Below are 27,820 nucleotides of genomic sequence, written 5' to 3' on the forward strand. Positions count from 1 at the left end.
GAGTGGTTCGGGTCAGGTTAGCCCAACTGGTCAGGGGATAGGACCTGAACGTGCGAGCATGTACAGTACGTCTAGCCAATACTAGTGCCTAAATGCCATGCAGGGCATGTCTTGCCAAGAAAAGTGAGATTTTACAATGAAGCGGGGCTAGCTAGCTTGGCTTTGTAAAAAATCATCTTACCAAAAGAGGTTACGCTGATTTTATTAATGTAATGGTGTGTATAAAGACTCACAAACTTACATGTCACAGACCGTTCCTTAACTTATCAAAAACTGACACTTTGTCATGGCCCTTGGCGTCAAATACCAGCACACAATGCACTAGGGCTGACAACTCCAGGTTTTTTGGTCCATCAATATGCTCTTGTACAACCAAATTTTTCGTTGGTCGAAAAATCACTGGTGTTACTTTCATAAGGTCACCTGTCCACCAAACCCTTTTTTCCCAGCTGTAAATGTCAGCCGCTCTTCTGAAAACAAATCTGACATGCCAGTAATTTGTAAAGTAAAAATTCCATTGCAAATGACCAACAACATTTTGACTGAAGACGTACAGTAAATCTTTAAAAATGGCGCACAAAAAGGCCTATGGGCTATTGTTTACTTTTTGAAAGGTTAATTTACTATAGTTGCTGGGCAATGTGGTTTTTAGCAATTATTACTCAAACAGGAGTTAATAGGGAATTTGTTGGGAACTATTTCCCCAGCAGAATAATACACACTTGGTGCCTAAATTTACTTCAACATAACGACGCAACGGCAATGGTGTGGCTACTTAAACAGTATCAAAAAATAGTCCTTACACAGAATCCAGTGTTATATTATTATAAACGTTATTTTGTTTAGTTAAAAACTAGATGTTTCATATTTTCTCTAAAAGGTTAACTCGCAAAGTAATAGTTATTGCTATTTACCATTTATAGTTATTTATTTATTTTAATGCACTTACATCCTCCCACTGATTAATTTCTAAACTATGAAAACAGTACATTTCATGCACAGTAGGAAAAAAAATGACTTAGCAATGTTACGTGTTGGAATTTAAAGCATCGGAATGCACTTCCTGATTGTTTTTCTCTCTCTGTTGGAGACCATTGATCTACGAGAAGAATTAAGTAAAGCTCTTCATCAAAATTGTTTTGTAGAGCTGCCATGTTGACCAGTGTTTCAATGCAAATTGCCTCCCAGGGATAGAGCTTTTAGAACGAGAACAGATTTTGTCAACAATCCACTTCAAGCTCCCACAAGGTTTATTTGCCCAATTTGTAATTTTAACAATTCCCTAAGAAGACCTATGTTAAACATAAGTACATTGTCCAGTCTACAACCCAAAAGCCAATTTGCCATAACACAGATGTAGAGACCAGTATTTTGTCACATTTTGGAGAGGTGGGCGGTCTTTAAAAAGGGTTGTCTTTCAGCTGCAACAGTTAGTCTAGGTTTGAACTCATTCTTTGCAGGAGGAGCACATCGGGCAATGCCTTTAAGAGCAGCGCCACATGACAAAGTGTCAAAATTACTTGACAGCAAATCCCTTCCTGTGGAGTGGAACTGAATATATGAAAAGGATCTCTTTGCTTCAATGTGTGTGACAGAGGAGTCTGGTGTTTTCCATTGTCAAACACGTACCAGATGACCATCCTTGTGTCAACCCTGATTCAGAGCAAAGCTAAGGTAGGTGAGAACCTCTTTATAATCACTGCAGTTAAAAAGAAAACCGTCAACAATACAATACACTCAATGCAAAAAAAAGAATTGAGCATGCTTGTAGAAGACTGTTTATTAAGTTCTTTGCTTGATTTGGGAAATCATGTGACAGGTGATATTTTTGTCATGTGCTCCTGCATTTGCCACATACCAGTCACATCAATAGTTTTATTAGATTACATTAATTTGGTTATCCGTCAGTCATCAAGTGGGTTTCCATTAATAATATTTCAGCTCACAAAGAGAATCTTGCTTTACTTGGAAAATCATTTACTTTTCTTCTCAGACATTCAAACGCTGGATTATTTATTTTTATTAGCTTTAATAATTAAAACCATGATGGCGCAATATTTTTTCCCTTCCTTGTGAGCACACAATTTGCATGTGCATGCAAAACAACTTAGATTCATGACAAATGATGACACATGCTCACCTTGACACATACAGTAATCTTTGCAGAAACCGTGTGAAGTGTATGTTACATAATTCAAAAACCTTAAGAAGGGTTAAAGTGTACAGCTCAGCATTATATTAGAAACAGACAGCTAAATATGAAAGGACTACTTGTCATCTCTGGTGGCTTGAAATAATTGTCTTTTTTGTCTTAGTCAATCTCAGAAGTGGACAAAGCAATGAATAAATCAGGTTTTGTTGTTTCAATTCAGTGTTTCGCTGGCATCTGTCTTGACTGGTTGCTGCACACTCACAGGTCAAGTTAGTCAAAGAGATTTTTATCAAGGAATACCGTGCAGAGCAGACATTTTGCCTGCAGTTTGTGGAACATTTGCATGTCCCCGTGTTTTAATCCTTAGTTGAAGGATTAAGTCCATATGGACCCCATGTTACTGTTACAGCTGCCAAAAGGTACTTGGTAGCAGGCATCATCAGATTCAGGAGGAGTCTCTGCATGTTTCTTTCCCAGGCTCCCAGCCCAAGCCTCCGTGGTAGAGGGCACTGTTTGACTGTAGAGGGGAGTTTTCTAACATAGGCTAGGTTCATCTGATGTCACTCACAGTGTAACATTGGTCACTGGTAGCATTGCAGTAAAGAGGCAGTGTGCGTCTTGCCGATATTTGACACTTTAACCCAAGTCAAGAATCAGGATTATAACAAACAAATAGTGTGCTGGGGTAGAAAAAAAACTGTTGCTGTTGCTGTAACTGAGACACTTTTCTTGTGTCCTTGTATTTTATTCAAGACATTGTAGAGTGTATTTGGACGGAAATGCAGGAATTGCTTGGATGCAAACGAGGAAATTTCATTAAGGTTTGCATTGAACTTGGTTTTTCCTTGAAAAATCGTAAATACTAAAGTTGTTTTATAAAGGAAAGATGATCATGATTTGGGAGGGAAGACTGAACCAAAAAGCGACTATCATGTGGAGTGCATTCATACTGAAATGGTTAAGGTCAGGATGCCTCATTGGCCCCTAATGTTGCGATTGTTGAGTTGGTGGTTTAGAGCATTGATCATTTCTCTATTTTTTGCACGCATAATCTACTTGAGTAATATTTCTCAAGTACCAGTATATCAAATGAATTAGAGCACTTTCCAGCCAAGTAGATGTCCATGTGTCATTGTCAGCCCCCCCCAAAGACTTGAGGTAAGGGAAGATAATGTGTGGTTGACGTGAAGATAACGTATCGTTGTGTTGGTTGCAGGTAAAGTGTCTGTGTGTACTTGTGTTCCTGAGCTTCCCTCTGACTATGGCTGAAGTCCCTGGTCCATGCAGACATTCCATCACAAGGGAGCACCTGCTGACAGTCAGGCATCTGGTAGATGTTGAAACAATATTAAAAATACATTTGTTAAATCAACATATTGAACAGGATGGCAATTGCGCTACACGACCATGCTGAAATCTCCCTGTTGTTGTTGTTTCTGTAGATGGATAACCAGTTGAGAAGTGGGTGCTCGATAACCTACACATTCATAGAACCGAGAAGTTTGGTAAGGTAGCATTTGTTTTATGGGTTTGCTTCCTTCCCAATCCTTTGATTCACTTTCCAACTTTCCAACTTTTGAACTGCTTATTAGTTGTATCGGGTTTCATGTTTATGACCTTGTGTTCTGACTTCCCACAGAGCAAATGTTGCTTTGTGAAAGCTGCTTTACCCTGGATCCTGGAGCTCCTTACCACCCACTTCAAATACAGTCGGGGTTCAGTCAATGATGGCTACGTTCAGTCCCTGAGAGCACTTATCCTCAACATCTACTCTCAGAAATGTGTGCCTCAGATTAATGAAGAGGTTGAGGTGAGTCTTTGTTTCTAAGAGAAGCCTGTTTCTCAAGACTGAAGGATTACATTTCTATAATACAAAACATGAAGAAGAAAGATGTGGTGTGAAGGATTGCCCGGTGGGAAAAGATAAATCTGCAATCCTTGTGAAATCATTTAAAGTATGTTGCTTGGAATCTACCACAGGACAAGCCAGAGAGTTTTGAGATGCTCTACAGAGGGTCTACTTCAGAGGCCCTGCAGAGGGCTTCAGAGGTGCTGTCCGTTTACTGGGAGCTGGTGACGACGAGCGACACACCAGTAGACTGGAGATGCCAGCAGGAATACACAGAAATCTTTGGCTCTACCACCGAGCTATACACAGAGTCAACCACAGAACATTTTACAGGTGGGAATCTCTTCTGCAAAAGATCTGTGATGAATGATGGAGATGTATGGAGCGACTGAGAAACACAGAATACGTGTCTTTTTCTACAGACAGTCATGCTAGGAACTCTGTGAAGGCCTCGCAGAGAAGACCAGTCAGAGACCTGTACAAGCTTGGCTTCATCATTGTCTCTATCTGCGGAGGACTGCTGTTCATACTCACTCTCTACTGTCTCATCACACAAAAGGTAGCAGTGTTTCTGTTTTGTTGATTTCTAAATCAGATGTGCCCTAGTAAAGCTTAGTCATTAAGTCGTAAGCAGGCCTGGGAAGCCAACCTGTGCTCTCTGGGGCACTCCCTCTTGCAGAAGTACCAGCTGATGTGTGCTTTCTCCTATTTGGGGCTGTTTGGCGCTATAACTCATTAAAACAAATAATATTAACTCACAGTGTTAATTTTCAACTGGCTCAAGGCTAACAATCCACATTTTTCCTTGTTCATTAAAGGTGGAGTCTGTGATTTTACCCTGATACACTGTTTGTCAAATTCAGGAATTATCTCCTCACGGCAGTGTTTGAATTATACCGTGAGCTTCGGGGGGTACAGCAATTTTGACTGGTGATGTCACTCTCCATTTGCACAAAATGATAAATTGCCTCGTTAAACCTCTCCCCATGTCAGTATGTCTATGGAACACCTGCTACGGCGTGTGATTGTAGGCCTAATGTTTTTAAGCTAAGCAGCAGTGATGGTTGTGGCCGCTGAGTGGAAAGGAGCTCTCTGGTTAAACCTTAGCGATCTGTACGTTGTTCGGAATGGGAGTTAAGACCTAAATACAGACAGGCTAGCTAGCTTAGGTAGCTTCTGCAGCAGTTCAGACACACAGAATTGAGCATGTTTCCATCCGACAACCTTGTTCATGAGATAATAAACTGCTTGCATTAATGCAACCATTCCAGGCTTAGTTTCACCAAGATATGGATAATATTTGCTTGGTACAGAGAGCTTCAGGAACTGCGCAAACTATTAGCTAGCTAGACTATGACTTCATCATATATGAGAAACACTATGAACAACCAAATTAAGACAGTTCTGAAAACCTGTTTATGTGACAAGCTGCTCATTAAATTTAGCAGAGACTTTACCAGAATTTAGGCAGAGATTAAAGTTTCAGCCACTTACTCTTACCAGAACCGGTGCGCACGTTTTGACAGCTAGTGAAGTGATATAAAAGAACCATAGCAAAGAACACAGTTTGAACGTACCAGAGAAATGGTACAGCCCAATGGGGAGTGAGGGTTTGAAAATTGTATTTCATTAGATTATTTCTTGAATTGTTGGTATGTGATGGTAATACTGAATTTAAATACATACAATTTTTTGATTAATGTTATTTGATTACATTTTTTTCAGTATCCCCCAAACTATTATTTTCATCCCTTTTGGGAGGGTCCAAGTCGCATCTAGCGAACCTACTGTTTGTAATTTGAACAGTGGGCCCGTTCCTACCTGTGTGTACCCCCAAAAAAGAAAATCCAGTGTTCATACACAGCCCTGGCTCGGTAAATGGTACACAAACAAAGTGGCTAGACTAAGCCCCACAAACACTAATACATTCAGGCTTGTGCATAGCACAGAGAAAAACTGATATTGAAAAATGGTAAATTTGTATAAAGACATAGGCAGTGGGAGCGTGAGGGACAGTAAATCGTTAATGTTATCGTTGTGAAGGAGCACTAACGTGAGGGGTGTATTTGTGGGTTTTGAGTTCAAATATAAACAATCTTTTTTCAGAATCACAGTGGCCACCTTTAATGAACTTAAACGGGTTGTACTGGACATTTAAAACATTATTATAGCTGGAAACAACTTTTGCTGTGTAAAGATATAGTGGGGAGTAGGAGTCCCACTCCCTTGGAGTGTGTTGTAATCCAAGCGTTGTTGTTCTTTTTGTTTGTGGGTCCAACCACCTGTGCATATTAGTGCCTTGTGCACCGGTAGCAGACCCAGAGGGCCATAACAAAGCATTAGATGGTTTGGGGAGCGGTCTGGGAGAGCTGTGTGGAGGAAATCAAAGACCATTTTTTTCTGTTTTTATTCAGTAAAAAAGCTTTAACACAATTACTAAATTGTGTTTGATTTATTATCAAACAACTCTAAATTAATTCACAAAATTAATACTGCAGCGACCGCACTGTCTTTATTCTATTAAAACATTAAACAAACCAGAGCATCATAACCCAATAAAGTGAAAGCCCTGAAACAGAACCAGCTGCAATTTATTCCAGGAATTAATTACAACCTTCTTTTATAATGTCTCAATGTCTACAGCTCATTATAGGCTAGTTGTGAACAAATCATGTGCTATTGGCAATGGTTTTGCCATTACTGAGCCCTCCCCTACTGGTGAATATTAAGCACAACAAAAGAAGGTGGAGGCTGGACTTACTGGTGTCAGCAAAAGAGCTATTCCATAGCAGTCCATGCCCAAATGATTGCAAATGCAAAGTTATGGTCTTTCTTGTCAAGAGTTTGGAAAATGGCAGACCCAAAGACAGAGACAGTAAGCAATGGGGTAGTTTGGATTATTTAATAACATGAAGGTATATAAAAACCAAGGAGTCCTGGAAAAGGCAGGCAAAAAAGGTAATCCAAAATAAAGTCCAAGACAAAAATAGAAAAACAGCAGCACTAGGACAAACAGGGAAGAATAACGTACAGGAACACAAAACAGGAGACAAAACACAATGATCTGACACAGGAAAAGGGGAACACAAAGACTAAATACAGAGGGTAACGAGGTCACAAGAGGAAGGGGACACAAGGGCTGGGAAACAGGTGAAAAATATCAGGCAATCACAAGAGAAAACCAAAAAATCCAAAGTAAAACAAAACAAGACAAGACAGAAAACCAGACCGTCAAAATAAAACAGGAAACAAAGCCAAATACAAAACTGAAAAACAGACTACCAAAATAAGACAAAACACCAAACCCATAACTTTTCTCCTATTTGAGGCTATTTGGCGCTGTTTTCTTCTCCACATAGTTCATTTTCCACTTCTGAGGATCACAGTCCATATTTGTCCACATTTATTAAGCTTAACTCATAACTCATGACTTAACATAATTATATATTTATTTTTTTAAGTAACTCTAAATTACAGTACCAGCTGTATTTTATTAAGTTTTAAGTGTCTATTTATAGTGGGTGTTATAATGTAGGGGTCCATGGCATGTTTCTTTTACATTTTACAGTATGTTACTCTTCAGTATAGTGTAGCTCCATACAGGCTAATTGTAAATTGTACTATTATGAAAGCTGGAATGGTTTGGCTTTAAAAAAAGAGATTTGTGTTTGTGTTCAGTTTTTTCATTGGAAAGTTAGATAAACTAGATTGTATTGATCCTTGTGGCACAATCTGGATTCTGCTTCTGACCCATAGATATTTGCTAAACGTTGGGCAGCCACAGCAAATGTGGATAAACTCTAATTCTTCGACAAGCCGTTGCAAGAACGTATCGCTCACTTCTAACACGTGATGCATGTGGTGTGGGACGTAACTGTAGTACCTGCAAGAACATGCCAACTGCCCTTAGGAAGGCACCAGTTGGCAGGTGACAGTCAGAGTGACACACTGTGTTTACACCTTTAACAAACACGGTGGATTTGAGTTCACATTTAGATCACATCGCACCAACTGAGGGATACTTATGTCAGTGACATTTAGATACAGCATTTCAGACCCTTTAGCATTTCAGACACTTAGCAGTATTCAGTAGACAAACACTGACCATGTATCGGGTAGACAGGAAACATTGGACATCGGTAAGACTCATCACACCAAATTTTGCAGTTGATTCCTTCAAATGAGGAAGGGGGAAGAGATACATTTGCTTGCCATTTTAAATTGATGAAAGAGAAATCTGATTGGACTTTTGGGCTACAATTAATAAGACTAGACAGCTTTTGATTGTTTGTATCCTTATTTAACTGACTGCATGCAGTGACATAATACATGCAGCAAATTGGGAGGGATGCTTGCATGGAGTTTAGAACAAGAATGTAAAGTTTTGGGTCCAATGCAATTTTAACATAAATGATTTCTGCCTGAACAGAGGACCAAAATACTTTGATCACAGAACATGACCACATCTAATTAAATAAGTGTCTACTTCTTTATGGCATTTTTGACATGTTGCAGAGCATGAATCATGATATTTACTAAGTATTTCTGGAGTCACATGTAATTTGTTAATTATTTTATATCTGGCCATAAAGGGGTTCATCAAAGTCCTTTTCATAGCTATGTTTAATATTTATTTTAGCATTATCATTCATATGCAGATGGTCACATGTATGAGTCATAACTTTTTTACTTAGTGTGATTGCTTTTAAAATAAGGTTATCAAGGGTATTAAGCTTTGCCCCACTTTTAATAATATAAATAATGTGCAATTGAGTTTAGGTAACTTCTTATCTGTAGGTAACGATAAAAATGTGTTTGATCAAGGGGATACTCTTCTTGTAATTTTTGAAAGGACTTTAATGTACCACCCACATATATCTCATGATTTTTTGTAATCTCTCTGAACCCCACATCTGTGAAGGTACAGTACATTCAAAGTCAGGATTTTTAGTATGTGCTAAAAAGAATACTGGCTAAATCCAAAGGGAAATTTGCAAATGGAATTCAATAATTTAGATACAGTACGTTTCTTACTATGCAATTATTTTTAATTTCAACATTCTAGAACATACATAAGGAGAGTCCAGTAACTATATGTTTTTTAAACCTATACCTTCCAAATGAGAAAAGCAAAAGTATCAATTTTTGATCTATTCTGTAGCTAATCTCAGTTGTGAAGGCCAGTGGTGGCATAACAGATTAGGTAGGGCTAATCTATCCATCCCTTTTTATGGAGGACTGAAGTTTTTGTAAGTTTATTCTTGGATGCTCATTTTTTCCACCAAATCTTGGAATGTGTTGCATGAAACATTTTTGAGGGACTACAAATTGGTAGCAACTGTATTGGGTATAATAGGACGTGGTTTATAATTCTCAATTTATGGAATGTCCTTCTTAGCCTGCTAACTGTGCTTTCTCCTTTTCTCGATGACGCTGCTCACTTTTATGTGTCTGTAAACAACCACATAAACGGCTTTTTGTTTACTCAGTCGAGGAGAATGGAGCCTCTCTCGCAGCTTGGAATCACAGCAGTGGATTTCAATAACAAGTTTCCTTAGTGAAAAAAAAAATATTGAATCCCCCATAAAACATTTCTATTTCTTGCTGCATTGCTTTTTACTGCCATTTTTTGTGTTCGTATGTTTCTACTCTGTCAAATCTTTGCCAAAAATATGGCCAAATAGTCAATTTTGTCTCAATCTTCACACACAACCCTGTCAATCGCCTGCCTCCAGATCTGTCATCATCTGTCAACATCAGAACTCAAGCTAATTGTTTGCAAATGATTTAGTTTCTTCAGAATTTAAGAAATGATGTGACCCTCTGTTATTTTGTGAATGAATCCATTATTCATTGTATATCGCCTATTACTTTTACTTAAAGAATTTTCTTTCCAAAACAGAGATTTCACAACCCTCACAGATCAAGATCATATACGAACTTCAGGTAAGAATATACTTAATCAAAAATGATCAGTCTTTTCATGTTTATTGAACTAATCCAAACGCATTCCTTTGTCATCTGGTTCAAAGGAGAAACCTGCAGGACATAGAGATGGAGCCACAATAATGTGAGTATGATTCTCAACTATATCAAAGGGTTCCTCACAGTTAAACAGCTGGAGCTTGCATCACATGTCTTAAACAAACACCTGTGTCCACCTCAATGTAAAGTTTGACTGTAGTGCACAATCATCTTTATTCCTCCCTCCACAGGCAGCAAAGAGCTCATCGCTGCAGCAGCAGACGGAGCACTTGTGAAGCTGCCCGTTTTAATCTTGAAGTTTTTATATCAATGTTGTGTGTTTAATGTGCCATGCTCACCTATTTAATCAGAAGCTTGGCTTTGACTGAGAGCAAAGATGGACTTTATATGGAATAATATGGTATGTATATTATGTTTATGCGTTATGTATTGCAAATATCTTTTCACTAAAAAAAGTTTTATTTTTACACTAGTTATGTATGTTGAATGTCTTTCCATTGGCTACCACTTAACCAACTGTTTGTAATGTTGTTTACACAAGGTATTTATTAGTTTGACTCTATTTAATCACCGTAATGATAATAAAGGTTTTATTAATACCAAATATAATGCTTTCCAACTGTCAGTGCATACAAGCACAATGGAATCCCATTTAAAGAGCAGGAATTAACCTTGTTAAAGGGTTAGGGCTACCTTATAGCCCACATTCTGTTTGACTTTATACTTTATGAGGAGTCAGAAAATGTTCTATCCTTGTCAAGGCAGTCGTTCCCCTCATTATCAGCCTACATTATTGATCACAGTCTTCATGCAGTCAACTTTTAAAAGCTATGATTTGTTTATTGAGTTGTTTTTTTTTAACACAACAGTGGGTTTCAACATGAACTCTGAAGAATATTCTGTTAATGATAAAACACACCAAGCTGTTGTTACTGGCAGAGAGATGGAGATACGATCCCGATAGATACACACCGGTCGCTGCTGCAGCTACACAAGTAATGTCTTTACTTAACAGGGCGTGACAGGAGTTGTTGGATAATGATAACAGAGAGAGAAAGAGAAAGAGAGAGAGAGAAAAGAGGGCAGTGCACATGCATTCCCTCGTGTTGTCATGACGTTCACTCATGTTTACTCAGTGAAAAATTCCCACGTGATTGTGTGCATGTGTGTTGGCCTCTATTTTGTTTTTTAAGAATCTGTGTAGGAAACAGAGGAAGTATAAAAAAGTCTTACCTCCAAGCCTCTGCAGAACCTTGCGCAGCCAGCAATATATTATGATTTATAACAAATTTAATTTCACAGGCTACCGCTTATCAGTGCGCAACCGCTGTTGCACTGGCAGTAATCCATTCCTCAATCCTTAAACTTTGCACCATTACAAAACAAGGAAAGTATTTCTGTAATTCACTTTAGTGCCTTACTGCAGAGGATTAAAGGCAGCTGTGCAAGATGAAAAGGCAAGTCTTCAACAGTAAGTATGTGGGATCTGCCTAAGACCAGTTAGAGTTGTCAAGAGGGCTGCCACCCTTTTTCTTTAACCCAAACTTTCTGACACTTTTATCGTCAAATGTCACTGTTAACAGTCAGGGGCAAAAATAAATCTGGAAACTGATTTTTCTTTCAGTGTAATAATAGGTTCAAAGATAAAAGATTCACAAAAAAATGCATATTTCATAGCGTTCCTGCTAAGTAGGTACAAACTGAAATGCGCCAATTCTCATATTATAAATCCTGATAATACGTCACTGACTGTCAAGCACAAATTATTACAATACACATGGGCTCAGAAATTACAGCCCAAAAAGCCTTTTAAAAAGTGAGTGTTTTGTAGTTATCAAAACACACACTACAGCTAAAATAAAAGAAAAAAAGTTATAAGATACAGTTATTACAGCCTTGATACCAATATAGGATTATCTTTGGATAATTCAGAGGTTTATTTGAGGAGGAATACATGTTTTTCACCTGTTATATACACTTGATCACACAACAAATAGTATTCCATAGATGGCCGGCACAGTCAAACAATAGTGTCACTGATCACATGTTAAAGGGACCTTGACAAATAGATGCTCAACCTGCTGTTTTATCACCTTGTGCCACATGGTGGAGGCAAAGATCCAAACTGAATCTCACACTGATGACAGGAAGTTTTATAAAGGTTTTACTTTGCCAGACACGATACAAGTAGAACTTGTCATCGGCTACATTGTATTTATGCTCTGGGTTATATTTTTGCCAGAATACTGGAACTGAGTTTGTGGAAAGGATGTCAGTCATCTGGGTTTTTCTCATTCGTGTGTCTGTCATCTGGAAACTGTGACTATACAGCTCTGGTATTTCCCTTTGACTAATACTGGAACATCATTCAATCATTTGGAATAATAATAATAACAATAATAATAATAATAATAATAATAGCTCTCATAACAGTTTGACAATATGTTATCTCAAATATGCTTTGATGGAAAAGGCTACACTGTAATTGGAATGTGACAGGTGACAAGGGGCCGGGGTGTAACAGATGGAGCAACACCCTGGGCGAGTTGAGAGACATAAGAGACAGAGAGAGCAGGGAGCGCTACACATCAATAAAGGCAACACGCCGCAAACAGTAGGCAGCCTCAGCCGGAATGTCTTTGGCACTGATCTCATTGGCATCCAAACGCAGCATTCTTAGCCTGGAGAAGTTTGTCATGTTGATTGTATCGCAGAAACTGCTCAGGGAGAACTCTGAAAGGCACATAAGGAGAGAAATATGAATGGGAACTACATGTTTTCTACAAGTCTACAAGTCTCTAGGTTGTCCTGTGAGTTGTGTCAAGCAGGAACTAATGTATTCACAAATCAAGCCAATAACCTGAACAATTAGGCTACTGTTGTATTTTCCTGTGGGAAGTTGGTTCTCTCATGTCTATAATAAAGATACTCTTGTTTGATTAAACTCAGTCAAGACTGTTTTTTCTGGAGCTTTGGTATTTCTATTTACAACTTTTGTATTGCTTAGTCTGCAATTAGTGTAAACTTCCACTGAATAATGAGTTTATCGAAAGCCCCTACTTCACGGGAAGGGCATAATTTCAAAGAGTATTTTACTGTCAACTAATGAATAACAACATTGCTTTGCTGCATGCTCCGTCCCCACCCCAAAAGTGATGTGCAGTGTTCCATCAGCGTTGGGGCGTGGGGTTGAACTCTAAGAAATTAAAATGACATTAGAAATATGAAGTTTTAGGATATTGGACTGCCAAATGCATTTAAATGTTCAAGTGAAAACAAGCTAAAAACAATATTGGTGAACTGGTGCATGTCTGACTTTCACTACTACTTCAAACCCACACAACAACTGGAGTGCATAAAAATTGCTGTAGGGCTCACTAAAGTGTGACTGTCTACTCTAAAAAGGATGCAAAGAGGCAAATGACATCAGCTCCTTTAAATTAAATACTATCAAACTTCCTTGTTTATTCTGCGACCTTAGTTCCCAAACATAGTCGTGTTGGGTGGATCAAAAGTTTCAACCTTCCATCAACATTTTGTGCAATTTAAAATAAATGACACTTGTGTGTTGTTAAGCGCTCAGTTTATAACTGAGTGAGCAGTAGAGTGTGTGTCTTGCTGCACCAACCAACCCAATTATAACAGTTAAATCTGAGTTGAGTAGCTTCTCATGTATATGCTAAGAAAACTGGCAATATACAGTACATTAACTCAGCACTGTAAAATATCATTCAAATCTACGTTTGCACAACTTTAAGATATTCAATTTTGGTTTCAGTATAAAAAACAACATGGGTAAAAGGATTTATTGTTACTTATAAACAAAATAAGAATAAAATAAGAGTAAAATATGTTTAAATCATATTATAGTTCTTGGAGGAATAGCATTTGTATATCACTCTTATATTTACTATGGGTCCTGTAAATCATTTAATATGTTTAAGATCCCTACTTTACTTTTACATTGCATGTTATAGTAACAGAGAAGTGTCCATACCTTTGATCTTATTGGCTTGCAAATAAAGGTTCTCCAGGTTCTGACTGACAACAGGGATCTTCTCCAGTTTATTGAAAGAAAGGTCAAGCTCAATCAGCGTGCTGATATTAAAGACACTGGATGGAAGTCCTTTATTGGTCAGCTTGTTGTGAGCCAACCGGACAAACTGCAGTTGGGGATTCACGGTGAGAAATCCCACCGGCACGCTCTCTATGTTATTAAACTCCAGGTAGAGCTGCTGCAGCCCCTCTGGGAGGTTGTCAGGGATGTCCCTCAGCCTGTTTTTCCTCATATCCAGCATAGTCAGAGATTTCAGGTCCTTGAACACACTTCCAACATCCTCTATGACATTTGCTTGGAGCTGAAGGGTGCTGAGGTTGGCCATCCCCTCGAATGACTTGGAGAGGATTTTTGGGATCTTGTTGTGACCAAGTCGCAGGTCTGTGATGGACTTGGGCAAGTTGGGAGGCACACGAATAAGCTCATTATGATCTAAGAAGAGCCGGTCCAGGTGCTTGAGCTTGCTGAAGACGTTCTTGCCAATCTTGTCTGAGTTGAGCTGGTTGTGACACAACACAACCCAGACCAAGTTGGTAGCATTGTCAAACACCCCGTCCCGGATGCCTGTGATCTGGTTGTGCTGCAGGTAGACATACTTAATATGTGAGGGGACGTAGGGTACATGATGAAGGTTGCGGCCCTGACAATACATAGCTATGGGGAAGGTTGAGGGGCAGTCGCACTCCAGGGGGCAGTCCTCATCCTCAACCTGCCAGCCAGTGTGCCGCCACCGCCCTCGCAGATGTGACAGCCATTGGAATTGGCTGTAATGCTGGCCGAGGCTCAGATCCACTATTCCCATAATGAGGAGGAGCACCACTGTCCACATGGTCACTAATATAGAAAAGATATAATTTAAAGTTTATATGAAATCAAATTTAGGATATTACCTACTAACCCAATCCCAAATCTGTGACACACTCATATTATGAAATGTTTGGTTACAAACACTGAAATACACTGGTTCTGTAATTCGTCAGTAATTACTTCTTTCTGCTCCACTTTTAAAAGGTACAGTTGGTAGAAAATACCTACCGGTTGGTTGATCAGAGACGTTGTTACCCCACCTTGCTCACGTCGCTTACAGTATGTCTTCTTCAAACTAAGTGGTATATGTTGTTGGCATAGAGTAAACATCCCCCCTCTCTACGTAGCTGCAGCCCTGCCCAGACACACACTCTCATTAGAGGACATACATTTTTCAGCATGTAAAGACTATATTACAGCATATCACCTCCAGCCATGGCAATATCAATCCCATCTGTGAATCAGTGCAGACATCTGCTTTTTGACAGCCTTGTTTTTCCTTGCTGTGGCATGCCTTGTCATTAGGACAGCCACTTGAAGTCTGGCTTGCTGTTTAGTGTGTGGAAGTTATAGTGTTAAAATGTAGACAATTTAATGAACCAGGCTAATTAGTGGTGTGTTTCTTCTTAAATAAAACTATGCAACTTAGTTCAAGTTTAAATTGCAGCAGGTTTTTGTCTCATTATTCACTGTATGTTTCAACATGTAAAATGTATGGCAAACCCTGTTATTTGGTCACAATTATCCACGTTAAACATGTTTTTCATATTTCTGTCCCTGTTCCTGCCTGCTTCAGGTACTCACTACTTCTGTCAATTACAGTGTTTAAACTGTGGAGAAAGTTAACATATGTTTGTGGTGGCGCCTGCAGACAGGAGGGCACTGTTATTCTGCAGATTGTCTTGAATGAATTGTCCTCGCCGTTCATGTTCTCACTGGAGCAGGACAATTGGAGGCAGAGTTTCAGGGATTATATATTTTTTTCCCTCCCAATCTGCTCGAAGGGAGTAAAAGATGACATGTTGATTTAAAAATGAAAGTTGTTCAGACTTTATTCACTAAACAGTTATATGAGAGGAGAGATGATGTGAGGATGCACAGATGGGATTCTTCTGCAAAAAGGACTTGGCAGGTGTTTAGTCACAGCATGACATTCTTTGAAAACTACCTTAAGTCTAAAACAATACTTGTTTTTTCCTAAATGTTACATTTATATTTTATATGATCATATTTTATTACATATATATACAGTATATACACACACATATATATTTACATATATGTATGTCTATATGTATATGTATGTATGAAGATCAATTTTAGGAGGTAGATTCTGTAGCTACCTGCTCCTGTACATAAAAATGTATTGGACATTTAAAGGATCATTACATTGTATTAGCAGAAGTTAGTCTCTGAGTATGCTTACATAGCCACAACTAGAAATGTGTTAGATCTTTAGCTCATTACATGATAATACATTTTGTGAACAGCTGTTTTTCTGAAACCTTACGACATTCTGTCTTTCCACAGCAAATAGACTTCTGTGACAAAAATGCAGTAGTGCTAATGACAAAACTTGGGGCTTTTATGCAAAGTGAAAACTAAATAACTTTCCAGTAACTGATTCATTCTGATTCCCTGCCCACAGAACACTTCATTTAATGGCAATGTGATATGCTTTAACATGCAAGTAAAAACCTGCTTTATTTATTTATTTATTTTTTACAATTGAGCTCCTGGACATTTATTTGACTTCATGGTAACGATGAACAGCTAACGGATCAAACAACACGCAAAACCACAGAGAATATCAAGAGATTTAATCCAGACTAAAAGACACATGATAACAGTGATGTGCAACGTCGTCCACTGTAAATCTTGTCACAATCTAAAAGTTTACGGCCATCCACTTTTCTTCCCATGCCTCACACAGACCTCCTACAACTACTTTTACATTAGTGCTTTGGAGAAAATAAATGCTACAGGCGCACAAGATGTCCAGTGGATAGCACTGTTTCATCAATCAAATGCAATTATCACCCGTCATGAGCATAGCAAGTTTCATTATTGCTACACATGGTAAAATAGTTTTAGATGCTACACAACCACAATGTGCCTCTATATTGTGGAAAGGACAAATACTTCTGACATCACGTACGCATACAAAACAAAAAGCTCTGGTTTCTGGTAACGATCATGCAAAAGACACATGTGAATGAATACCCTCAAGGCAAAAAGTCAGTCAAAATGTTTTTTAACACTGAGAACAGAACAACTTGAGACAGAAAACAACCTAAAAACTGTCAGTTGACGCCAACAAAGTTCACTCAAATATGTACATTAAAATTATTACAACTGTCAGAATATACAACACATACAGTAGATTTTTGTTTCCTCTAGTGAGAGGAGTCATGAATAAGCCTTACTGCACACACACGCACTCTTTTTCAATACATAGTTCAAAAGTCCTTAAAGCACATTTACCAAAATGCCTAAAATCCTTAAATCATTTGAGGTGAACAGAAATAAATTAAAATGACTAAAAACATATTACAAAGTTATTATTTTAAAGGCACGTGGCAATGCACATCATTCCTAAGGCTCTCCTTGAAAGCTTTTTTTCCTGCAAAATCCTACGCATGTGTGTTTGTAGGTAACTGACTACCTCTATATTTCACTAGCCTGGAGATTGTGCGGCTGAGTTTTTACTTTTCTTTCTTCTCTTCAAGAGTAGAGGATTAGTAGAGTCTTCAATGGTTTTGATTTTAATTTGATCATAGTCCACTCTCATGGTTTGCAGGGCACTTGTCATTTCCTCCTGATGATAACAATACAAATAGCACTTTTATCAAACACAACCGAGATTCAAACAGTACGCACATCCAGTTTTTAGTTAATATTAATTGGATGATAAATATGTGTAAAGCTTAAAATATGAGCATGAAATATTTGAAAAGGAACTATATTATCAAACACAAACCCATGCTCAACCATACTGCTAATTGTTGTAATAAATAAAAACAAATCAAGAGTTGTTTCTGTGCGTCTAAAGAAGCAGCAGCAAAGTGACCAACGCTTACCTTAACCTTCTCCCAGACATCTTGTTCCTCGTGCAGCACTCGGCTGGTGTGAAGAGGCGTTTGTGGGACCTCCACTGACTGCTGCATTGGCGAGAGAATTATGGATAAGTGTTGAAATCTCACAAACATCACTGAAAGGCAGCAGTTGCTCACAAAGATTCAAGCCTACAGGGAGCTGCTCACATTAATCCAGGGATGGTTTATGAACTCGCTGATGTTCATTCTCTGGGTAGGCTCGGTTTTCAGTAAGTGACAGATTAGCTGTTTGGCTGAAACAGGAAATCATTATTTAGTGTTCATATGTGTCCCCCGCTACCATATGGAAGACATATCTTTCACAGTCCCACAGTAACTGCAATTCTGAGGGACAGTTTTTTTTTCTTCAAATGTCATTGGGCCTAACTCTGAAGTGAAAAAGCACCATTATTGCATTGCTGCTGTACTTTTATATTAAAGCCACAGAATAATATCATTACTGGAAGTTAACAAAAATGTATGGTGGGTCAACCCAGGAGAAACACTTATTTCAAGTAGATGAGCATGCATGGAAAGTAAAACATTAGCATGACAGATTTGCAATCTGATAAAACTCATTTTAATTTCCGACACACCTCCCACTTACCTTCCTCAGAGACATCGCACCACTCGGAGTTGGGGAACTCATATTGTCCATTACAGATCCTTCTTTTCATTCCTGGGGATATTGCCAGACCATGATGTGAGAAAAAAGGGGGATATCCACAAAGTCTGTGTGCAAGACAGAACAAAAAACAAATCTCATGACAAGATTAATCTTATAATAAGGAGCAACATAGAGAAGCGTCAAATTAAACAACGTTTTTATTCCACAATGAAAATGGTAAAATCACTGAGAACACATCACACAGATTGACTTACAGAATATACATAATGACACCCAGAGACCACATGTCACAGGATCTGTCATACTTCTCTGGACCAAGAACTTCTGGAGCTGTCACAGTGTCAAAGGAAAGTATTTCAATTGGGGGAATCACTTCTACTTCCCATTTAATGCCTTTGATAATTTGAAAATAAAAGACAGATGAAAAAAAAAGCCATTAAAGTAGTGTATATAGGATTTTCCAACTAGTTCACAGGATGTAACTTTTTATAACCCACATCAAGCCTAGCAACTTTCCATGTGAAGCAAACTGTTAAATGCCCTCAGAGAAAAGCACTCAACAAAAACACTGTTATGTTTGAAAAAGAAGATGGCAGAAATGTGTTATGACTGTAATGACACAAAACAGTATACTCTGTGCTGTCCCACAGATCGTTGTTTTGCAGATACGAAAATGTGATCATCCTTCTGACAAAAATGTTCCTTTTGATAAAGGGCTACCACTGACTTCGAGAGGTCTCATCTCACAGGAACTCGCATAATTCAATCAGACATTCATTGAAACAAAATGACATGTTCACAGCTGCAAATGTCAGTGTCTGCATGGCCAAATCCTCTTGTGTATCGTCAACCTGATACAATATTCACATGTAGCTCACAGGTTCTGGCGTCTTACCAACGTAGTAAGGCGTGAAACATGGTGTTGCTAGAGAGTTTAAAGTGGTGATTTCTTTGGCAAACCCAAAATCCGTCAGCTTGAGGAGGGCATCTGGGCTTTTGGAAGTGTAAAGCAGGTTCTCTGGCTGAAAGAGACAGCAACAGCAATCAAGCGTCTGGAGAACAGACTTCAGATAACAGATAGGATTTTGATTGACCACAAGAAAAGAAAAACAGAAATAAAATAAAGAACTAATGTAAATGTACACGTATGTCCATGTCATATAAGAATAAACACATATGTGACATATAACATTAGGTGGGATGACAACAGATGCTGCAAATATACTGATTTTATGCTCAGTTTTCTCATTATGCAGGTTAGCTGGATGGTAACGATGATCTTTGGAGTTTAGCGTGTCCAGGAAACTCACTTCCCTTCTTTGTCACCCCATGGTGCCTGTCTCTCTTAACTATGAGCTAAAGGCAAGTATGTATGGAAGCCTTAGAGCAGTTTTTTTAATGCTATTATCAGAGATAAGAAGTTCAAATGGCTCAGATCGAGTTGACGGTGATGGACTTCAGGTTCAGGTTTCTTTATTGGTACCTGTGGGTAAACTAGGCTTACAGTTTAAGAGGCAGGACATCCTTAAATCTTTGTAGACCACCACATAGCATGCAACACACAAAACATTAAAACATATAAAACAGACAATAAAACATGGATAAAAAGAATAGTAAACAGTACATGGCCAATATATATATATATATATATGATAACTGCATTAAAAAAGCACAGCCGGTCTTAGCTTCCGTAAGTATGCCAATAAGTAATTTTGAAGATCTCATCCGTAGACTTTACTCAACTGGATTACACATACTGGATTTATACCATTAATGTAATTAACCTTCACTGCAATACTACTAAGACTAAATTTTAAATGGCTATTTGCAATATAATGTGCATTAATTTGTTCCGTTTTTAATCCAATTAATTAAACATACATAGTCCATTTATGTAACTAAATACCTTGTCCCATTTTCCTAAGCACTATATTTATTAGGCTACTAGATTACATTTTTTGTAAAACTGCCCTTTATATGTGCTTTCATGCTATTTGTCACAAATATATGCAGTGAGATATTACCTTGATGTCCCTGTGAGCAATGTTGATGGAATGCAAGAAATGTATGGCTCCTCCAATACTTTTCATGATGTCCGAGGCCTCTGAGTAAAAAGGAAGTGAAGAGAGATGACATGGACATGATGGAGTTCAAAGGGAAAGATGCAAATTAAATTATACACCAGCACATTTTGGAGTTATTGAAGTTATAATCCTTTAGGTTTTCATGAAATGAGCGTGTATTTTTTGGCTGGCACTTTTTCAGATTACTAGTAGGGTCAGAGTAGAGCAGAGTCCACCAGTGTCTCTGTTCCCGATCACTTTTCTTGATTACTCAATTTGTTATTGTGTATATAAAATGTCAGAAAATTGTTAAAAACAAGTTTAAAATTTAAAAAAAGTTAAAACCAAAATTTTGATTATTAGAAAAGATGCCAATTAATTTCCTGATTATCGATAAAGTGAGCGTTAACATTCTAGTCCTTACCTCACTGATAACAGTTAGACTGTTTATTCTTCACACTCCTACAGACCTACTGTATGTTGCTGCTTCACATTAAAAGCATTCAACTGGAAAAACACAGAATGCTTTCATTGTGAAGCAGTCACACTGTAGGAAACATTGTATTTGTAACTGTGGGTTAGCATTTTCACGATTGTTGATCAAATAGCGACTACAAATCAAGACAATTGTCATTATGGGCATTTATTTTGTCAGCAGATCACTCTCTGAGATTGCAGGGAAGTGATGGAACGAGAAGGAGAGACCCCGGTGAGCGCTTACCGGCTACAGGCTGCACAACTCCAACTTCTCAGAAAAGTGACCAACTCATTTTCCTTGGCTTTGCTGTTATATGAAAACGTACTCACACTGTGCACAGCAAGAAATCAAAACATGGTGGCTCAAGTGATGATTGGAAAAAAGCCAATTAAACTGACTTCTTTATGCAAACAGCATAGGTTTACATTGTAAACAGACAAACCAGTTGGGCTTCAGTTGTACAAAGTATTTCTGACAAAATAGCTGCTTGGGGAGTATTTGCTGCCCCTTGAATCCTGGGACCCGTTCAAACCTGACTTGCTGTTACCACTAGTAAACACAAATGCACCAAATCAACTATGACAGATATCTTAAGGATTGTAACTTCAACTTGCTTGAGGAATAATAATCCTTTTACCTCTTTCTGTAAATGCATGATCCCCTCTGTCTTGGATATGACTGAATAATTCACCTCCATCCATACTGAAAACAAAAACAGCAAAATGGAAAGAAGTGCAGTATAATGAGGCTGTAAAGGCATAAGGGGATTTTGTTACTTCACTCCTCAATGAAAAACAACCTATACTTGTTCCTCGTTCACCCAGGATGGCCACAATGTAACAGCAGAAGCAGAAGGCTATCCAAGGTCTACATCTTACTAAATCTGTTTGTATTGTATTGTATCTGTACAGCTTTGCCAGGTAAGGTCTAGAAAATTTCAGGTTTGCAATGTATGTGCATGTGTGAAATAATTATGAGTAGACTTCAAACACTATATTACCATTTGACTACTTTGCCATCCAATCAGTATTAAAAACTGCTGCTATGGCAAAAAGCTAAAATAATTGTCCTTAACACAATAAACTGCCTGTTCATTCTTGAGGTAAAAAGCTTTTGATTAAAATCTTAAACAGCTGGAAATAATCTACACTTGTAACCACTAAACACAATCCATCATTAGTCACTTTTAATGTTCAAAGTCAGGATGACTGGATTATGACAACACATTAATCATATCCTATTCAGCTTTGACAACATCTTTTTATTCTTTTGTGACACACGAGATGGCTGTAGATCAGGTAGACGCCTGCCTTATTATATTCTAGACAAAGCAGCCTGACTGCTTTTTATTAAGGAAGGAAATCTACTTTTGTCAACATATGCAATCACTTTTTAAGACCACACATTCATTATTGGTTCAAATTATGTGTTTGTGTGTTTGTGTGTGTGTGTGCGTGTTTGTGTGTGTGCACACAAGAACACACCACTCCATCACGATGAGGAGGCATTTCCTGCTCTGGTAGAGATTCTCATAAACATCTATGATGGGTACAATATGGGGGCAGGGTGACACCCTCCAATGGATCTCCACCTCCCGTCTGGACTCTGGACAATCCTGCAGCATCTGACACAAAACAAACGATAGTTACATATTGTAAATCCAGATTCTATGAGTATAGGCGCAGTCTCAAAGGCTATCACTATTGGGGTTCATCCCTTCACGCTTTTTATCCCGCCCTTGCGACCAGCACAGCCCTCAACTACGTCCGCAGACGCTGTATATTACATGAGCGGACGCGTTGTCCGGCTCCCAACATCAGCATTTTCTTCAACTAATGTTATTGGAGCAGGTGGCCTGAATCTTAGGGGGCTGCGCCTACACCTAGAATCTGGAGTTACAATAGGTAACTATTTCAGATAGCCTTTGCCCTTTAAGGCTATTGCTATTGGGTTAGGGCAAAGCTGATGTAGTCAATACCACCTGGGACACAGGGTCTACAAGCAGAACATAGACTAATTTCTTCTCAATGCACTGACAGGTGTTTGTATGAGATAATATTTTATTTTGATTTAAAAAATACAACTTCCATGATAATGAATTGGCCTAAAACCGATCGTGAGACCAGAGCAAAGTTGGTGGAGTAAGTTTAAGTTTTGTAGCCTACACAGACTGAAAGTTCACTCATTTGTTCACCAGAAATGGGATTTTCACGCAACATTATTCATTTTATATTGTCAGCCCTGGAGGTAACGGGTCTTCCCTGGTTTTCTAACCACCATGGTCGAAAACAAAGCAAGCAGGAAAGGTTAAAACATTTAACATTTTAAATTAAACAACTTATTAACGTGCGCTTGTTGCCCCGTGTGTTGACATTTCTCAATGCCTTCCTATAGCGGCTTAATAAAAGCGGGCTTTCCACACAAAAACGTAGCCTACATGTGTCATTAGTACGTGAACCGGGGCTCGGGTCAGGCCCGGACAAAAATATCTTAATGCCTGTTGGGCCAGATAAATTCTGCCCGATCCGGACTCTCATCAAAGACAGCGCTGACACTACCGCATATGGTGTGGTGAACGACAGCAGACATTTCAGTGCGTCCCGCCTTTGCGCTGACAGCTTGGCTCTCATGACAATCGAGTTTATGTCCATGCCGAGATGAACTATTGTTTGTGCGGGGACCAGTGAGCTCTTCTGCCAGTTTATGGCGAAGCCCAGTGTCTGCAGGTGCGGCATAACTTCCATAGTTTGGAGCGCAGACTCTTCCCGAAAGGGGGCCAGAATGAGCAAGTCGTCCAGATAAAAAAAAAGGACTCTGACGCCTTTTTTGCGCAATGGCATCACTTTTGAAAAATTGCAGTGGGGCTAGCAAGTACCCAAACGGCAGCCAATTGTACTGAAAATGGGCCCCTTGAAAAAAGAAGTGGATGTGAAAGTATGCATCATCCAGAGCCACAGACGTAAACCACTCGTGGTGACGTACACATTCCAACATATGCTTGACCGCCAGCATGTTGAATGGGCGCCCCATAGTGCACCGGTTGAAGTGGGACAGGTCGAGAATGGGACACAACCCGCTTCTGTGTCACCTTGGACCCGTGTCAATGGGGCGTAGCAAGAGATTGCAGCATTCAGTTTCCCAGGCTGGGAGAGCGCCTCCTCCACAAACGGCCGAAGTGGAGCTAGGCTCCTGGACGTACACAACCCCCCCAAGAGGCCGCGAGCGGGGGCTGGAAGCTCAACCGGGAGCGCTATGCCTCTCTAGTCTGCCGCCTTCTTAATGATGTCTGGAAGAGATCTAGGAAGAGAGCCCTAGCAGTGGAAAGTGGAGCTGCCTGTGGCAGAGGGGAAGACCGTCGAAGCGGTGCCCCATGCCGTTCCGGAAACGGCCGGAGCCGCAGTGGGTGGGCATCTATCCTGTCGGTCTGGCAAGCTGCCATCCACCTCCCCCGTTGACCTGAAAAGTCAGAACAGCGTCCGCCCGCCGCTGTGATATTTTCATTACGTATACAGCACATTTGCCGGATGTCAGTTTTACAGACGTCTTTATCAGATTCTGTTAGAAGAACTACACACTATGATATACTGTTGTACATTTCCTTTGCTGGATTAGTCTGTCACTGTTTATCATGATAAAAATGTTCCTCGTTTTCTTAAGTGTCCCGCTTTCACAAGAACTAAGAAACTTCTGCCCATTGACTTATTTATGATCTAGCACATAAATCCTGTGGAAGATGATGATGTTTACGAATGTTCAAAGAATCAGAATAACTGGATGTTAAACTGCATATATGATTTGGACACTGTCACTGCTTGTCTGTCTACTTTAAGTCAAATTCAGCATGTAAATTTGGTAAAAAGTCTCTAAAATACTGCACTGATCCTGACTAAAATACTCCCTCTCTCCTCCTCAAAAGCTACAGACTCAGAAATGGCACATACTAAGGAAAGCTCATTGTGGGACTGGCTCTAGAGGCTGTAATTCTGCACCAAGGCTGAATTTTGGGAAAGACACTTCAGATCCAGTATTAAGGGACCACTAAGGTCACCATGTCAAGGGACCTTTAAGAGAAATACTATCTGACAAATGCAAATTAGAAGGCACACAAACAGAAATATGGGAAGGGACATTTGCTTCTCATCAACGACAAAAAAGTTAGTGATGGCTACACAAATATGTGGCTCTGCAAAGAATAACATACTTCATGAATCAAACAAATATCAGGATAAAGATTGGTCATTTGCTAGTTTGTCCATTTTGCTCATCTCAAAACTCCTTCACTGGCTGATGAAAGCTGAGCGTTTGCAATCCACATGACACCTGGTCCTGCTGTCCCCCACCAGACGTCATAATCTCTCTGCCATCTCAGGCCTCTTGCATAGGCTACTTTTAGACACAGACATTTTTCCCCTCTCTCTCTCTTGCTTGCGGCATTTGGATAGTATAAGTCAACACTCCCTTTTTCAAAACAGACACCTCAACATGGTAGGCCAGAGGCAAAAGCTGTAGGACAATATATGATTTACAAACTGTAGAACAGAAATTAGAACTTCACAAAGCCGTGTCTTGTGTACAAACCCATAACTCACATGTAATGGCAACAGTGACCCCACCTTAAACTCTGGCAGTGCTCGGCTCTAAATATTGCCTGTCACTCCAATTGCACAAATCACAAAGGGTACTCTATAGTTGGATACATATCACACACATGCCTTAGGAGTGACTAACTGATTCAGAGAGTTCATTGAGGTGACATATATTTAACTGTCCCTACTATCCTGAGGAAAGATAAAAACAGTGTAGGAGAAGCAGATTTTCTCAATTCAAAGATAAGAGAAAAGCAAAACTTTCAACCCGCTCAGCTTGACCAGTACTTAACTACTACACTTTCTTTGACTGATGATGTGACAAATCATTGCATGATTGTTATCATTTGCCAGACTTTGATCACGTTCACTGCACAAGGTAAGAAAAATCAAGTTTCCAGGAAAAAAAATATATAATATTTATGTAATCACAGAAATGTAGGTAACAAGTAGCCTACAAGTGGAAGAGTTGAGTACATGTGTATTAAATTGATCTAATACACATTGCTGTTTTGTTAATCAAAAGCATTTAAATGCAGATTATATTCAAGTCTGTATACTCTATTCCAAACTGCTGGGTTTTACTTTGCAAGGACCTTGAAACAAAAAGTATCACAACGTATTCCAAAATCCATCTCAAAGCTTCACCTCCACCGCTTGGGAGACAGCTAAACCTAGTAACAGTTAAGCTGCAGAATTCACAAATCCTCTTTCAAACCATATTCCACAGACCAGTAGTAGTTTGTGGCCAGAATGTTTTTGGTAAAAAAAAGGTCCCAATTAAGCCACATTAGGGCAGAGAGTCTTACTGTTAGTTATAAAGAGTTGTTCTAGGGTCTGCATAATGTGCAAGACTGTGCAAATGAACTTGCCAGAGGTGATATGACTGGTTCAAGTGTCAAAACTGTTCTCCCCACCTATGACGCGTCCTGAGAGCTGGGCTATCTACAAAAACATCCACAACACGTCTAAACACGCTCCATATCCAAACCAAAATCAAACATCTATTACTGTAACTATAGACGCTAGTTTGTCTAGTAAAGACTAAAGATAACATGCTCTGCTATCTTTATTAGCACATAGGAAATGATAGTGTGCAATCTTTAAAATCCAGCTATTTCACACTAGGCCCATGGACGTCATATTTGTATTTAATATAGCCACAATAAAAAAAAAGCGGAAAATGAGTTTGTAACAGCTGTAAAAACACGAGCACAGAAGAGTGCACTTTCCCCTTAATATCATTTGACCAAGGTCCATTTACTGTAATATACAATTTAGTAAAAAAAAAAAGTCATTTATAAAGATTAAAGATCAGTGTGTTTACCTTTAGTGCATACTTTTCTCCACTCTCTTTGTGGAATATTTCCAACACTCTGCCATTTATTCCCATCCCGAGCACCTGCCTTGTGACAGTGTAATCGTCTGTTATTACGTTCCTTTTGATTTGAAGAGGGTTGTTAAACGGTTTCACAAAACATTGTGGGAAAGGAGCAGAGCTCAGTTTAGGCTGCTGTTGGATCGGGAAAGCCGGCTGGAGATGATTCGACATGTTACTACCGTAAACACATGAGTGATAAGTCCGACAGGTGCGTTTCTCGTCTTCTCACAGCAAGAAGTAGCTGGTTAACTTTTCTTGTTAGCTCATGTTGTCCCACCGCTAGCCGGGCTAGCTAGACAGCTCTCACTCTTGTCCTCCACAAGCAGCAGGTGACTGTCAGGAAATCAAATTTCAACTGAGAGTCATGACAAACTGCCAGACACTTTTACGAGTTGGTTTAGGGTTCAAGCAGTGTAACACCACTTCATTAAAAAAAATTACATAATCAATGGAAAAACAAATTGCCAAACTTCCGGGCTGACATGGTGGACGTTAAAGCAGCATTTCACTAACAGGGGCGGGCCTGGGGAAAGGAGGGTTACAGGGGGGCCCCCAACTACCACCCAATTACGCATTAAAATCCTCAGTTATAATTGGCTGATGGCCATAATGGAAGCGTGGCTATCAAAGCAAGCAGAGGAAAGACTTAAACAATAATTAGTGTATTTGGTGTGTAAAACAATAACAACTGTCTGACAAACAGATTATGGACAAGGCTGAATCCTCCACCAACCTCAAC

General features: G+C 39.1%; 3 protein-coding genes across 7 annotated transcripts; 1 reads left to right on the forward strand and 2 right to left on the reverse strand.

Annotated features, from left to right (window-relative positions):
* Window positions 1-1,445: 1,445 nt before the first annotated feature.
* csf1b (colony stimulating factor 1b (macrophage)) lies at window positions 1,446-12,365 on the forward strand. Of its 3 annotated transcripts, none has more exons than XM_032521969.1 (9): window positions 1,446-1,678; window positions 3,369-3,482; window positions 3,595-3,657; window positions 3,792-3,962; window positions 4,133-4,334; window positions 4,424-4,560; window positions 9,904-9,947; window positions 10,034-10,071; window positions 10,217-12,365. In XM_032521969.1, the coding sequence occupies exons 2-8, from the start codon at window positions 3,414-3,416 to the stop codon at window positions 10,068-10,070; spliced, it is 723 nt and encodes a 240-aa protein (XP_032377860.1). In that variant the 5' UTR covers window positions 1,446-1,678; window positions 3,369-3,413; the 3' UTR covers window position 10,071; window positions 10,217-12,365. The 3 variants fall into 3 exon arrangements, with proteins under 3 accessions (XP_032377860.1, XP_032377858.1, XP_032377859.1); XM_032521967.1 differs by having other exon boundaries at window positions 1,446-1,674; window positions 3,363-3,482; XM_032521968.1 differs by having other exon boundaries at window positions 1,446-1,674.
* A 69-nt stretch (window positions 12,366-12,434) lies between these two features.
* Window positions 12,435-15,396, reverse strand: fmodb (fibromodulin b). Its single transcript, XM_032521965.1, has 3 exons — window positions 15,079-15,396; window positions 13,984-14,877; window positions 12,435-12,719 (listed from the first exon to the last, which is right to left on the reverse strand). Exons 2-3 carry the CDS (start codon window positions 14,870-14,872, stop codon window positions 12,568-12,570), a joined length of 1,041 nt encoding a protein of 346 aa, XP_032377856.1. The 5' UTR covers window positions 14,873-14,877; window positions 15,079-15,396; the 3' UTR covers window positions 12,435-12,567.
* A 1,257-nt stretch (window positions 15,397-16,653) lies between these two features.
* Window positions 16,654-27,582, reverse strand: LOC116693173 (MAP kinase-activated protein kinase 2). 3 transcript variants are annotated; one of them, XM_032521961.1, is made up of 11 exons: window positions 27,028-27,580; window positions 22,599-22,738; window positions 21,752-21,816; window positions 20,598-20,677; window positions 19,469-19,595; window positions 18,828-18,903; window positions 18,553-18,677; window positions 18,114-18,199; window positions 17,931-18,008; window positions 17,514-17,668; window positions 16,654-17,376 (listed from the first exon to the last, which is right to left on the reverse strand). In XM_032521961.1, the coding sequence occupies exons 1-10, from the start codon at window positions 27,250-27,252 to the stop codon at window positions 17,528-17,530; spliced, it is 1,143 nt and encodes a 380-aa protein (XP_032377852.1). In that variant the 5' UTR covers window positions 27,253-27,580; the 3' UTR covers window positions 16,654-17,376; window positions 17,514-17,527. The 3 variants fall into 3 exon arrangements, with proteins under 3 accessions (XP_032377852.1, XP_032377851.1, XP_032377853.1); XM_032521960.1 differs by having other exon boundaries at window positions 17,931-18,011; window positions 27,028-27,579; XM_032521962.1 differs by lacking the exons at window positions 16,654-17,376; window positions 18,114-18,199 and having other exon boundaries at window positions 17,508-17,668; window positions 17,931-18,011; window positions 27,028-27,582.
* Between the last annotated feature and the right edge of the window lie 238 nt (window positions 27,583-27,820).

The sequence above is a fragment of the Etheostoma spectabile genome, chromosome 7, assembly GCF_008692095.1.
Source record: "Etheostoma spectabile isolate EspeVRDwgs_2016 chromosome 7, UIUC_Espe_1.0, whole genome shotgun sequence".
In the NCBI taxonomy this organism is placed as follows: domain Eukaryota; kingdom Metazoa; phylum Chordata; class Actinopteri; order Perciformes; family Percidae; genus Etheostoma; species Etheostoma spectabile.

What these genes read in the sequence shown, in the direction of transcription:
- csf1b (XM_032521967.1), top strand. Translation starts at nt 1,633, where the DNA reads ATGACCATCCTTGTGTCAACCCTGATTCAGAGCAAAGCTAAG. An exon ending in AGATTAATGAAGAGGTTGAG is followed by an intron (nt 3,963 to 4,132) that starts GTGAGTCTTTGT and finishes AATCTACCACAG; the next exon opens with GACAAGCCAGAGAGTTTTGA. An exon ending in ACTGTCTCATCACACAAAAG is followed by an intron (nt 4,561 to 9,903) that starts GTAGCAGTGTTT and finishes TTTCCAAAACAG; the next exon opens with AGATTTCACAACCCTCACAG.
- fmodb (XM_032521965.1), bottom strand. Translation starts at nt 14,872, where the DNA reads ATGTGGACAGTGGTGCTCCTCCTCATTATGGGAATAGTGGATCTGAGC. An exon ending in GCAAGCCAATAAGATCAAAG is followed by an intron (nt 12,720 to 13,983) that starts GTATGGACACTT and finishes TGTGCCTTTCAG; the next exon opens with AGTTCTCCCTGAGCAGTTTC.
- LOC116693173 (XM_032521960.1), bottom strand. Translation starts at nt 27,252, where the DNA reads ATGTCGAATCATCTCCAGCCGGCTTTCCCGATCCAACAGCAGCCTAAA. An exon ending in CTCCTCATCGTGATGGAGTG is followed by an intron (nt 21,817 to 22,598) that starts GTGTGTTCTTGT and finishes TTTTGTTTTCAG; the next exon opens with TATGGATGGAGGTGAATTAT. An exon ending in ATGTCTGGGAGAAGGTTAAG is followed by an intron (nt 17,669 to 17,930) that starts GTAAGCGTTGGT and finishes TGTTATCATCAG; the next exon opens with GAGGAAATGACAAGTGCCCT.